The 15,098-nt window shown below is 37.8% G+C and overlaps 1 protein-coding gene across 8 annotated transcripts in view; it reads right to left on the bottom strand.

Annotated features, from left to right (window-relative positions):
* Positions 1 to 15,098, bottom strand: part of NUBPL (NUBP iron-sulfur cluster assembly factor, mitochondrial) — a 92,250-nt gene that overhangs the window by 33,902 nt on the left and 43,250 nt on the right. For all 8 annotated transcript variants that reach the window (XM_080592766.1, XM_080592767.1, XM_080592770.1 and 5 more), the window contains one exon: positions 4,884 to 4,977. In XM_080592766.1, coding sequence (XP_080448892.1) covers positions 4,884 to 4,977 — 94 coding nt within the window. The remainder of the gene's footprint in view (positions 1 to 4,883; positions 4,978 to 15,098) is intronic.

A 15,098-nucleotide genomic window follows, 5' to 3' on the forward strand; every position in this document is an offset into this window, starting at 1 on the left:
AAAACTGTTACTTCCCAAAGATGGGAAATTTAAGTGCACTGAAATAAAACAAAACCTTTTACATTTACATCTATTTATGCAGTTCAGTCCAAATGTCATCACTGTAATTATTAAGAGACTGTTCAGTAAGATGTGTAATTATTTGTCTCAGTCCACTTCCCACTGGACAGGTGTGTACTTCTACTGGTTTTCACCATTATGGCATCTTGATGTCCAGAGAAGAGTGTGATATGACAAAGTTTAGAAAATGAAATGACAATTCCATTATTAACCTGGAGCCAGTTCTGTCAACTGGGACAGAGTGTCAGCCTCCAGAGCTGTCAAGCTGTCGCATTTTACTAATGCTAACTTCACTTTAATGTTAATAAAGAAAGGGTGACAGGCAGCCTAACATAGTTAACAGTCTCCACAATTTAGCTTCTCTAAGAAGAAGAAGTGCTTGTGCTAACAGGGTGCCAGGACACTCTCTCCAAGAGGCAAGCGCTTTCTCCCACCCATGCAGTTTCTGCTATCCAGACAGCCTTCGGACCTGTGGGTCAGAATCAACTTTCTAATGAGAGAATGAAAAGCCTCTCTCCTAATGTCCAGGGAGGCTCATTCTCCAGCTCCTATTCACTGGATTCATTATTTATTCTCTGGATTTATGGCTCCTTTATCTGAACAAAAGAATGTACATTTTCACATTTCTCAATTTAGCAAATAGGTAATGCAAAAAAATCACAGACCTTTTTCATCGTAATATCATTAGTTTACACAAAATATAAGACATTTTGATACCAAACATCACAATGTCATCTGAACACTCCTACGTTTTAAATGCTGAAAAATGTGTAAGGAAGCTTCAAACTTTCCCATGCATACTGAAGACATGATAAAGCCTGCTTCTGAGTATCTTGGATGCAAAAGGTGAAAAAATAGAAGTAAAAAAGTAGAACTAAAGAAAAAGTAAGTAGCAACAGACCATAAACAAAGCCTTTTTTCCTGACTGACCCAGGATTTTTATTTGCAAAGTAGGCTGGTATCTAAAGAAAGGAGCAGTGGGGGAAGAAAAATATATATCCCGTTTCCAAGCTGTCATATAATTTCTCATCTGCTAGTTTGCTGAAGAATGACTGCAAACATGAGAAAAGTTACAGGTGATTAATGAATAATACGTTAAATAAGACATCTCCTAGTAAGGGTAGCTATGAATAATAAAAAAACCAGTCACGGTAGTAACCTTGGTCATCATCTTCTAAAGAATGAAAAGTACATACACAAAACTGCCACTTCAATCAAGTTGTGAGGCTGATATTGTTTAATGATCAGAATTAAATGACAGATTTTGTTGTGTTGCTTTTATCCATTGCATGTTGCTCTAATCTTTTCATGACTCAAGGAAATTATGGTAGCTGTGATGCAGGAGAATAAATTACTCTAAAAACTAATACCCTTTCACACATCCTAACAGTCCCTCTCATTGTCAGAAGTTGCAATGCTACAGTTTTTCATGGCACATTTGAGCAGCCCTCCCCAAACAAAATATGTTTGCCAGTGCTCTTTCTCAGATTCACAGAAAAATTTGTAGGGTGATTGGCAAAAACATGAATGCAGGTTCTGTAAATTTATTTAGAGACAAAATAAAACTTTTCTGCACTGTCTACCCCTAGGAAGCCACAGATAAATAATGAAAACATAATGCAAATACTATATCTCACATATGCATGCATGCAAATCAAAGTACAACTTTCATGCAAACTAGATAATGCACTTCCAAATGTACTTAACTGGGATATATACATGCTGTCTCTGAGGAAAGAAAGAAATTATGCTACTAACACCATGACCGTCCAACGCATCCTCAAAGGAAAAACTAAAGAACAAGAAAAATGGAGCAGAAACAGAATGGCAGAACACCAGCTACTTTCTGTAATAAATAAATAAAGACACCACACAGCTTAGAAACGTGAATTGCAAACGACAATGGAGCCCATTAAAAAAAAAAAAAACAGGAGAATTCTGTAGGCTGTTCCAAGGACACCATCACTGATATTTGTGACACTGGCTTTTGTACCCTTGAAAGCAACAAGGCTGAAGAAAATAAAGGTACGCTAAATAAGGCTAAGGACAGTTGAATAGACAGCAACCAATTAACAAGAGTGAAAGAAGAAAGCACCGTTGAAGTTGTAATACACAAAAACAAGCCCTTCCAACAAGAATGCAATGTACAACAGACAGCAGAGGAAATTCTCTATAAATTGCTGAAATTTGTTGAGTCAGAAAGAACACAGGGAATTATAAATCTTAATCACTCCTTGTCTGTTACATTCGTTGTCTTCAAAAACACAAAACACTTGTTTTTACAGTCAGTTTTGACCTTAACTAACATGCTCTACTACACCAACTAACGTGGAAGGCAAATGTAAAGTGATGGTATCATTCCTAATTTTATGAAGTTAGGATTGATGAAGTAATAAACTGAACTGAGCAACTGTAGTACTGATGAAGTGATTTCAGAATTCAATTCAAAACGCTGTCTTCAGCCCATGTTTATACAAAAAATGCCATAGTCAAGAGTTTAAGAGTTAAAAGAGACATGGGAAAGGAATTTATCCCGTTAGGGCATATGAAGAGAATCTGTATTGATTGTTGGTGGTTTTCTTTCCTTTAAATCAATGTCTTGTCTACTTTGACTTGCCTCAAAATATGATTCAACACGTGTGAAATCCACATGTTTCTGACAATCATATATAACTGAAATTTAGCTGTACTGTAGTGAACAGCAATTATCAACACTTACCATACTTTAAAGGAACCCATAATACATACCTCTTGAATTTCATAATTTTTCTACCTTTATGTATAAGGTTTAATGTGAAATTCTGCTGTACCAAAAACTTCCATACCACAGTCACACTATACCTCGTTGCTTCGAAACCTGGTAACAAAAGATCGTCCTGTTCTGCTACTCACATACGCTTACCTACACTTAATACCAGTGCCAGCAGTTGGACTCTACGATCCTTGTGGGTCCCTTACAATTTGGGATATTCTATGATTCTTTAAGAAAATGGGTATGAATCATGGTTTTCTTTTTATTATATGTTTGAGGTTACAGATAAGCAAAGACACTAAAAGACTCATACTTCTTATGGGAAAAAAATCATTAAATCTGCCTTTTTTTTTTTTTTAAACCTTCCACCACTCAGACAATCACAGACAGCAGAATGAACCCTCTGTGGTTATTAACAATTCTGAGTCAAAAGCATTGCCAATAAATTAACATGCACCCTAATATTTGGGCTTTATATAAATGTCAGAAGATTTATGTTTTTCTAAATTTGACATCATGGAAGTTTATGAGATGCCACTGCACAGCTTTACCCCTAAATTTAACTTCTTCAGACATTTTGTCTTGTAGATATATGGGTAACTGTCTTTATCATGTAAGATTGCCCCTTACAAGGTAAAGATACTAGGTGCTGCCTGATTTTAAAATGACTCACTTCATTCCTGTACTGTTCACTATGCTGTAACAGCACTGATTTGCTGTGAAACCAGGGCCTATGTTCCAAAATCTGTTAGCTCTAGTGCGTTTACTCATGGGCACACCTGCAACGCCCACCAATCTTTCTACTTATGTGTGTAGCTAACCCTTTTTATCCTACCCTGCCAACTTGTAGAGATATACAATCCTTTATCTGTTACTTGGCAGCCTGGTAAAAGCTTTACATTCAAGTGAAATAGTTCTATAAATTTAAGGTTTGGTGCCTCAACTTCAGTGCATTACTACCACTAAAGCACAGACAACAGAGTACCAGAGAGCACCATGTGAGCTGCCTGCACACGTGAGCCAGTCTGCACTCCGGAAAAAAATGAGAGCAGTGAAAGGTGCACAGAAGGTATTCTTTTTGTCTCAACATATTTATCTGATATCACAAAGAAGTGGAGCAAACAGTCCCATTGAGTATTTAATAAATACGCTTGAAAAAGGTCTCTGGAGGTCATCTACTGGCAGCACTAGAGAGCGCAAGATATGGCTTCCTCTAGTGGAATTCAGGGACTTTCCAAGGATGGAGATCCCACAGACTCTTTGGATAAGAAGTTCCAGCGCTGCAGTACCCTCCCAATAAAGATCTGCAGCAATTCTTGAGTTAGTGCTGGAGCCATAAGGATTGCTTTGTCTCTTTACCACTAAGTTCCTAATATTCATTACACTGCCTGTTGACAATTGCTTCCATTGAAGTATGTCAGACAGGTAAAACCATTACCATCTATTAGATCTCACGAGATCCTAAGCATCCTTTCAGAAGCAGTATTTTTAACTCCTGCTTAAGCCAATGGGATTAGACAGCAACCTACATACCTCAAGACTCATTTGTCAACGTTTAAATCCCCTATAAAAAGTCAAATTCACAACACAAGAGAAAAAAGAATGCATTAGTGCAGTACGGCACTGCAATGGTTTAACCGAATAAATGCCGTGCATTAACAGCATTGTCAGCTTATAATTAGAAAGCAACCATGAAGACCACTTATTTTATTGTATTAGCATTAATATGTAGTAGGTAGAGACAAAGAAAGTACTGTCTACTGTTAGCCTTAACAGTTTTTGGCATAGCTGCCTTTCTTTCCAGCATGCTGATATACTTGACTTCTTGATGTTTTTGAAACTTCTCTTACACGAAAGCAACACAATCTTAACGCAGACACGTTAAAAATCACTGATAGCATTTTTGACCACTACACTACTGACAGAGTAGTTACTCAGTGTGTAGACAAAAGAAAATAATTGACTAGAAAGACAACTGAAAGAATTTTTGACTAGCATTGTTAAAAAAAAGACTTTTCTAATACCACCAAACTAACTTCAAATTTCAGAAACAGTCAAACAATACACATACCTGCAACTGGAATATTCTGTGAGACTGACAGCTGTACATCTCCAGTCCCAGGTGGCATATCTATTACTAAATAGTCCAGCTGACCCCAGTCAACCTAGAAGAAAATAAAAAAAAAATAAATAAAAGCATATTTTGGACATCTGAAGTGTTTTTACTTAAGGCACTTTACAGGAAACTGGGACTGAAATAAAAACACAGTACGTAGAACAGGTAAACCAAGGACATCTTGAAAGAATGATACTCGGAGACCCTTTTAGCCAGACTACCAGTAAAGATCAAAACATTTCTTAGAAAACATTCAATCTTTCCTGATCACTCAAAACTATGCACATACCTTTCTGAACATAATCCTTATAGAACTCTTCACCTCCCCCTCCACTGCCCCCCAAAAAGGAAATTATCAACAACTTAAGCCTTTTACTGCACAGTTGCTTAATCACAGTTTAGAAGCAGGTGTTACACAAAACTCGAGTAAAATGCTGCTTGTTGTGTAACAAATACTGCTTCGGAACTGTTTCCATCAATTTTAGACCAATTTTGCTTGCTACTTATCAATTCTTTGAAACCTATATATAATCTCTTTAGTCATCCTTTTCTGGTTTGTTGTTGCCAAGTTATTCATGCATGGAGAACTACTGGTACTGACTTGTTATCAGGAAAAATAGCTGTTGGAAAAAACAGATTTGTTAAACGAAAATCACTGGGCATAATTATGCAGACCTACAGTGTACATAAGACATCATGGAATAAAACAAGTTTACCAGTTGCTAGGCATCAAATGAGAGTGACCATTAAAGATACTAGGCTCAAATCTGAAACTTCTGTAATTATTTGTTCTTGGCCAGGCACAGACTTCCAGGTGAGCTAAATTACTCTTCCTGGAGCACCATGTACTGCAACACAGGCTCTCCATGAGCTTCTCTGCTGGAGGCTGTTGAGTGGTACAGCTTTCCTATCACAGGGAAGGGAAATAGTACTACTCCACGTAACATTCAGTCAAGCTATAATTTACCTAAACATTTCCCAGTGGTTTAACTAAGCTTTGGGAGACCCTTGATTCAACTCTGACATGGTGCAGGCGTATACCAGTGTACTTTTTCTAGGCAACAATAATGATATGAGGTCTTCTGCCTCTGCAGTACAGGAGCTTTAGAAATCACAACCATTAAAAATAATGACAATGCAAAAATATCTCCCCACACATTTCTCTCCACACAGACAATGTGATTCTGTGTTTCTGATTCAGACTACAGATGTACTCTCTGAGCTGCTCTCAAAAGGAAAACGCCAAGCAAGAATGAGATTTCACCTTCTTTTATCTTACTCCTTCCCTCAGCGTCACTGGAACAGCAAAAACAATCAACTTCTTTTTCGCTTGTCCCCAGTTATTGTTCTGAAGTGTTAGACTTTGTCAAGGGAATGTTCATTTTCATTCGGTCCTTGTACAGATGACGATGTGCTGGGGAAGCACGAGTGATGTTAAATCCAGACCACTAACCAATGTAGCACTCCAGGAAGAAAAGCAATGGTTCGGGGCAGACTGATCAAAAAGGAAGATTTCAGAGCGGTTACAGGAAAAAGATGATGGGGAAGGTTATTTACAAATTCTAACTTAAGACATCTAAATTAGGGACTCTGAGTTGATCTCAGGCACACCTCCCGTTCCTCTTTTCCTATACAAAGGCTGCAGGAGGACTGAAGGCAGTCTAAGGTAAACAGAAGGCAGTCTAGCTAAACAGAAAATGCTACTTATGTTAACCACAGCAAAAATTACACTTTACTTTTTTATATTATCAATCTCTAGTTTATAATATCAATATTTTGTCAATGAAACAACATATGCCGAACAGTTTTCTTAAATAATTAGCATTCATAATCATATTGAGACTATGTAACCCCAGAGGAAAATCTCACTTATGTGCAAAAATGTACATACTGAAACTTAAGCATGGAATAGAGAAGCCAGTTTATCCTTAAAAAAATTACATTTTTCATAACTAATCTTGCCTAATTACAAAACAAGATAAGTGCCAATGCTTGCAGATGCCTCCTTTTCCAGTGAAAATTAACTCTGCTCACTTAAAGGTGTGAAATTTAAATTTCTGTATTAAATTCCTTAATTAAAAATTAACCATTATAAAGGTGACAAATTGAAAGGCAAATGATATAGATGCTACAAAGTAGCAATAGTTTACAACAGGAGTAAAGACAAATTCCTTAAAGATGTGTAACTGAAGACATATACATATGTGGAAATCTAAATATGCAGCAACAAATCTTTCCTAATAATCACAACCATTTTGGAACACTAAGGTACAGCAGATTTTACGCTATAAAAAGGATAACAAAATGCATTTCTTTTCCCCTGTGTCTCTATGAAGTATGATCCTGACACCTTTTGTTAAATCCAAATTTACAAATCCAGTAACCACGTTCTCCTTCCTTACATGCTTCTACACAAACTACGAATCAAATAGTTTTTTCCCCTCTGCCTTGAAGCAAGACGCAATCCTAAAATATATCGATGAGCAGTATGCCACTTCTATCATTCTGACTGAGTTTCCAGCTACTTAGTCTGCACAAACCAGTTATGGTTGTTGAAAAACTTGAGATACTGAGTAGTTTCCGGGCCTGTACCGCATGAGCTTAACTTGAAGCAGCACCACCACCTCACAGAGTACTGCAAAATAATCCAAAACCCATTCTTACTAGGGGTGACTGGAACCAAGAGTAAATATACTCTTTTTCCCATAGCAAAAAGCTTTCTAGTTTCAGCTTTCTAGCTTCATATGTAGTTGCTGGTCCTGACCATGTATTAGCTCTTCTTGTAGAACAAGGTATCCTTCTGGGACCATGCCGTGGCATTTCTTTTTCACTTCTCCACATTTCAGGTTCGTCAGTCACTAGCCTCCTTCATCGAGTTCCATGAGAAGCTTCTCCCTGGCACACATCACAGCTCCCCAACCAAAACACCCGGGCCCATGCCGCTACCGCTCAGATGCTCACGGAGAATAACTCCAAGGTCAGCGGTCAACTCCTGTTCAAGGCACCTAGGGCTGCAGGGCAGCACACAGCGGTTACGGCTCTTCTAAGCAGAGATGCTGCCTTGTTAAAAATGCCTCCGTGTGGAGCCTTCCAAGTAAAAGAACACTTTCATGAAAAGCTTACCAGTAAGTAGAAAAATGCACAAAACAACTGCTGCTTGGTAAGTTACTTCCAAAATTTACCAAGTATGGAAGAAGGACTACAGAAATCTGAAGGTACCAGAGCTTTCTGCCTCAAGCTTCCTTAAGTAAGTGACCCCCTAACAAACAAGAATATTCCGGATTGTCCTATGAGTAATGATTTGTGTTAAAGTTACAAAACTCTGAAAACAGAAGTTAATCAGGGAATCTTAAGCACACGGTGAACCTCATGGTACATCTCATTGCTAGGCAACAGAAAAAATACTCTGTTAACACGTAGTGCAATTAAATTATAACACTTTAATAACTTATGGCACTGAAACCACCTTATTTTATGTATTTTCTTCAAATTCATGGATTGAAAAACTTACACTTCATCAAATAAATAGAGTACCATTGTAAAACACAGAAGGTACACCAACACAGCAGTAGTGGAAAGGATGTTTTGCTGCCGTGCATAGTAGCAGAAAGACAGGCTCTTCTCACATTGGTTCAAAAACACGACAAGCAAGACATCTAGGTGTGCAAGTGTTAAATATACTTGAGAATTATTTTCCACACACCTCTGAGTTGTGCCAGCACAATTGTTCGAAGTCAGATTGCAAACTGGATTGGAAAACTGCTCCTCATTAAAAATAACATTATTTTAATCCTCATAATTTTATTCTTTTTTTCCTCTCTATTTCTAATCTAGGGTAAGAACGGATCTAAGACCTCTGAGACTCAAAGCTGCACCACAAGGACATCGCTATAACTGTTACAAAGAACTGAGCCAGTGCTTTTGCCCAGGAGCGAACAGTGGCCCGTAACCACATGGACCTGCTCAGACTCAGGTTGGAGAGCTCTGCACCTCACCACGTTTCACTCTGTAGACTCCTACTTGCTGTGAAATAGAACAGAATTAGAGGATGATGAACACTGTGGAGGTCAGTTGCTCCTTCATTATCCTCCCACAGCAGTACACAACCAGTACAACAGGCTTTTATGTAACACATCATTGAATACAATTTGGAAGGTATAACTATTTGTTATAGAACTGCACGCATTATTTAATGAGGGGAAAAAAATCAGGTGTTACTAAATATCAGCAGAGGAGGGAAAAAAGGGGAAGAGACATTTTTAATTAACTTAAAATTGGAACATATAATCAGAGAAGTAGCTTTCTGAAATCTACTATTGCCATTCTTTCAACATTATTAAAATGGGATGTATAATCAGGCTGTGATATAAAACACTCATTTGAATGCAAATCCTGTTTATACGCAACAATTTACCAAATCAGGACCACTAGTCGTCATGTTCTCAATCAGTTCTAAGAAGTGTGCCTGTATGCAAATGCCACTGCATACAAGTAAATGAGCTCAGATTAACAGCACATTAGAGGAGTTCCCTTTGCAAGCACTAAACTGACGGCAGTTACAAAAGCCTGCCTCGCAGCATCTGTAATCTGTCAGCACCTCTGCATGTGCTGAAGTGTTAATATCTTTGCCTCTCTAATATATACAGTGCGTAAAACATTTCAAACCATAGAAATATAATTGCACTTTGCTTAAGTATAGCATTCATCTTTTTTTAAAAAGATTTAACTTGACATTTATTGTTAAGCAATGTAATTAAGTGCCATGTGCTTCTGTGTATTTTCCCTTGCTCAGAAATACCATGAATGCTTCTATGTAAATTACTTTAATCAATCATTCTGTTTATGTGACAATTCATAATCAAAATACCAGATATGCATTTTAAGTAAGGGCTCCAAATAGCAAATCAAACCTGAGGTAGAGCATGGAGGAAAAAAAAGATGGCATTTCTGTTGAGGAATGAAGCCTGAGAATCCTCTGTGCACGAGGTAGAAGTGACAGAACATTAGCACAGAAGAGGGATTGCTACTTGTGGTTCTGAAGTAATCCTGGTGTTTGGTAAATAACAGAAGATATTATTTATTTGTTCTCACTAAGAGGAATACATGCAGAGTTTCAATCAAGCAGCACTGCAGGTGCAGACTTGGCAGCAGCCAGCCAGGCTCTGAACACCAGTATCAGAAAAGTATAAGAGCTATGTCACAGACAGCTTAAGTTCCTGCCTGACACCCACCCCCCCCAACTACTGTGTTGGGTATGTATGTGAGTTAGGACAGGCAAACAGCTGAACAAAATAAAGGTAAAATATTTTGTTGCAAACATAGTATGCATCCGCATACAACTGTTCACATGCATAAAAATCTGTTAGCACAAGATGAAGCAAACATTAAAAATTAATTCCTTGAAAATTTACTTGAAGATGCTGATTAAACATGTATAGACAGTGGAAATTAGAAGAACTGGCTTCATGATAAAAGAAAGTAGATTTTTAAGGAATAGTATAATGAAACTTACGATATTTTAATTAATATTTACTCTCAAAAATATGTGATAAACTAAAGAAAGGAGACATTTCCCAGGCATAGAACAGAAGACGCTTATCCCCTACAGAAACTCTCTCCCCAACAGTGAAATAACGGCTTACACCATAGCAGGATATTCCAGTGCTTAATACAACTTGACACTTTCTGAACAAAGAACATTGCCCTTTGACTTGTCCTGTGACGCTTAACCAATGTTGAAGACTCACAATCTAGCACTGCAAACCCCAGATGCACTGCAATAGTTCAGATACCCTCTCAGGTACTTCTGAGCAGCCTGTTTTGCCAGAGTACACAGGAAAATTGAGGTGAAGCATCTGAACAGTTTACTCCTAAGATTTCCATAAAGTTAAGGAGATTGTCCTATTCTTTCCAAATACAGACTAAGAGTAACTTTAAGTACCTAGGAAGGAAATCAGAGTCCTGTTCAATTCAACCACTGAAACAGAAACTGGCCTCCTCCTCCCAATGGCTTTTAATAATACAGAAATCTGAAGGCAAATGAAAAATATGATGCAGTAGCCTGAAGTTTCCGTCCTATATAGCCTACAAAACTAAGCAACTCCCAAAAGACAAGTATGAAGTAGCTATTCTGCAGAGGGCACTCCAGGAGACTGAGGATAGGCACCTGACACCAGGCTCCTCCTCGACTTCAGGAAACCCTGCCAGTGCCATGTCAGCCTCAGTGGCACGAGAGAGGGCACAGAGATGTTACTGGGGACAAGTGAGAAGGAATGGCTCTATGCATCCCCAGAATGATTAATGGAGACGGAATCAACGCTATCACATCTTAAAAAACCTCCCACTAGATTTGAGTTATTGTTGCGAAAGAGCCTTTGTGAGCTGAGACTCCTATTTCCCAGGGAAACACTTGTTCCCTAAAAGGAGACAGTTTGAGAAACAAACTGTATTATGCGCTCAGTCTTGAGATTGATAATTCATCTACTGCTCTCTGTCCTTGACCCACAGTCTGTACTACATGATTTGCAGAAAATTTTCTTCAGAAATATACCGTCTTTTCTTCCTGTTCTATGACACACAATTGTCTGTAGTTCAGCTTCTCAACAGCAATGTCTGGAAAAGAAACATGGAACAAGACACATTTCAATTCATATGCCTTTTAGCAATGAGGTTGAACAAAAAAATAAAGTCACATAAACCTAAACAAACCAGAATAAACTGGGCTAGCATCACGCCACCTAATTCAATTAACAACCAGGTTGATGCAAATGCTTTAAGGCTATCACCTAAGCTACAAAGTCTCTTTGAGCTCTCCTTCCTAGTACACAGGGACACAGCATCATTTAGCTATCAGTCCCAAAGTCAACAAAACATTTTTAAGGCAGTGTTATCAGGATTCCAGTTAAGCTCATACAATTTATAATGCTGTCTGGTTCAGATATTCCCTCCAATAACAACAGATGGAAATACTACTAGCGCTGGTAACAACTACCGAAAGGGAGAAACTTATTAAACCCATCCTCTATATATACTCTCGCCAATATTACTCTTATGATATTAAAAGCTGATGTATAGTCTAAGGCCAAGTGCTTAAGCTGTACAATGGAAAGTAATGTTCCTAATTCTCTCTACAAGTCATTTAACTTCCTTAAACTTCAATTCATAACCTGGTACAATAAGAAAATTCATAAATTCCTTACTGGGGTACTAACAGACTAATACAGGCACCATTTTGTGCCCATCATTGAGACACTGATTTTAAATTAGTACTTAAACATTAAATTTAACAATTCAGAAAATTCTGTTTCTTAAGTACATTAATGCATTTAATTTAATTAAAACCACAACACTACAGAAGCCTTCTTCAGAGGCAAGCCTAAGACCTTTAGGAAAAGGATAACAGAAGAAAATAACATGACAAATATTGTTCAAATCATTTAAAATGCTGCTGAAGAAAACCCTCCAATACTACCATAAACAGTGCAATATAAAAACTGGAATAGAATCTATTAGATGTAGACCACTGAACTGAGGCCAGAGACAGTAAGTCTCAATACAGGACTCGTTTTCCTGTCTGGTGACATGTTATTCAATCTCAGAGTAAGTAGCCTTAAAGTGAAACAATTTTCCAATAATAAAATGTTATATACATGTATTTTACCATAACCTGTTTTCCACCAACATTGATAAAACCCCATTGTCTGAACTTGATGTACTTAAAATTCAGATGCATATCCTCCACGGTCACTGAATTCAAAATAGTCAACCCTTGCTAATGAAACCAGCATTGGAGAGTCCGCTTGAATTACCTGGAGCACTATAGTCAATATATCCAACAAGAAACAAGATGTCACAACAAGGCCGCATAATATATAGTATCCTTCACTTCCACAGCAAGACTCCAGCGGATGAGAGAGAGTGAAAGAAGAGCGCAAGTGAGAGCACATGCAAGAGGAAGCAGAACAGGTCACTGATTCACTGGAACTCTTGACCAGGGACTGATCTGTAGACTCTGAAGCTGATACAAGTTTTCTGTTAAAAGAACTGGCTTTAGGTTGGCTACAAAGGAACACGAACAACTATATATGGATTGTTCTTACAGACAGCGAAACACAGAAAGCGCACTGAAAATACAGACAGGATGTAAAAACAAAAATCAATTTAAGAATTACACACTTTTGCAATTGCACACACAACATTCCCACAATTAAAGATGTGCTGAATGTCTTACTGTTAGAGTAGCAAAAGCATTTACTATGGATTAGACAACAAATATATGAAAGCATTGCATAAAGATTGCCAAAATAATTGCTGTGCTTGCAGAACCAAGCTTTTGCATTCACCAGTACCCTCAGTTCTAAATCTGCAACAATAAATTAAAAGTGTTACTTGTATTCTAAAGCTAATTAAACTACTTTGCTGAAGGTGCTGAAACCATGAATTTTAGGGACATTCAGTGATTACCGCCAAGAACAGGACAGGTTTCGTATTTTCATTTTTATCCTTTATGCATTTGGCTACAACTCTTACTTCATCATTGATACACAAAGAAAACTGTTTATACCTAGCAAAAAAACATAGTTTAAATGGGCACCCACTAACTACAGTGAAAGAAGTGTACATGAAAGGCATCATTCTGCTAATAACAACATATTTTTCTTTTAAAAGACACTGTTGATAGACTAAAACAGTGTAAAAGCAGAACCATCTACTGCAGCTTCATAAATAGTACAGAGAAGCACTGGGGTTTTTTGGTCAGGAAAAAAAAGGCATTAATCTCTGGTGCCTTTAGCACAATTATTTCATATTTGTGTCAGTCTTTTAGCATGTGAGAAATAGTCAGCAAATAGTAGAAATAGTACTAGAAATAGTACAAAAACTGCTGCCATTCTTGAGGGTATCCACAGCTATTTTCTGGGAGCAGAAGAGATATGGGAGGATGTTGTGAGTGAAGTGACCAGTCTCTCAGTTTTCAATGGTCACAATGCAAGTCAGTTCATTTTTAAAAAAATGTGTAATTTAAAATATTAATTTGATATCAGTATAGTTTTTTTTAAGACCTGTGTATATAGTTACATTGATATTTCATTTGCTAAGTGAAATTGAGTGAGTAACGCTGAACAATGTAATAGTGTTGCCATGTTGGGGAGGACAGTCCACTTTAGTTTTGAACAGAAACATGAAAAATGCCTAAAAATGAAAAAAACATGCCTAAGAAGCAGCTTTGGCGAGCTCCACATACACATTCAGAAGCAACCCTAAAACCTCTCCTAAAGATTTAGACTGCTCAAGAAGCGAATGCAGCTCCAGCTGAAGGAAGCACAGCAGCGGACAGACTGACTCCTTCCTCTTTTTACACCCGCATGCATCTCCTCAATTTGTGTGCATGTGTGTGGTGTGTTATTTACTGCCAGGTGTCAGGAGGCTCTTTACTTGACTTGGCACAACAAAGTCCAAACTGACAAAGCAGCTTGCTAATAATCAAAATATAATTTGGCAATCACCACTAAAAATTTATTGCTGTCCTCAGGCAAAGCATCACTTGCTAGTAGAAAATATCAATATCCTCCAAGTATTTTAGCTGAAATTTGAACTGCAGCCCTAGGAAAGAAAGGTCGTAAAAGGAGTGTGGAATTTTGATTGTGTCATTTTTGATAATTATGATAATAGTCTCTGTACTTTAGAATTCCTTTACCTTTGCTATCATAGCTAATATTTGCCAGGAGCATTGAGGAGAGCCAGCTGAGGCACAAACACTGTCTGCCCTTCATCCATAATTATTTCAACTTACTTTTGCAGCACAGTTTTAGTGGTGCAAGGACAACATATTGGACCCAAGCATTAAGGCAGCAGCACCCAAAACCACCTCAAAAGCAACTCATCTGATTCATAGCAACTCATAAGCTATGAATTAGGTGAAAGTTAGGTACCTGTAACCCACAGTAACTTGGATGCTTGAGACAAAACTACACATTTTTACCACAAAATGCACAGATAGTGAAAATTCTTTTGCTGCAAATATCAAAATCCCCGCTGTGCACCGAGTGATAAGACAAGAGGAAAAGGCCTTAAGTTGCACCAGGGAAGATTCTGGTTGGATACTAGGAAAAATTTCTTCACCAAAAGGGTTGTGAAGTATTGGACCAGGCTGCCCAGGGAAGTAGCTGGGTC

Source organism: Anser brachyrhynchus (genome assembly GCF_964034855.1).
Source record: "Anser brachyrhynchus genome assembly, chromosome: 5".
Lineage (NCBI taxonomy): Eukaryota > Metazoa > Chordata > Aves > Anseriformes > Anatidae > Anser > Anser brachyrhynchus.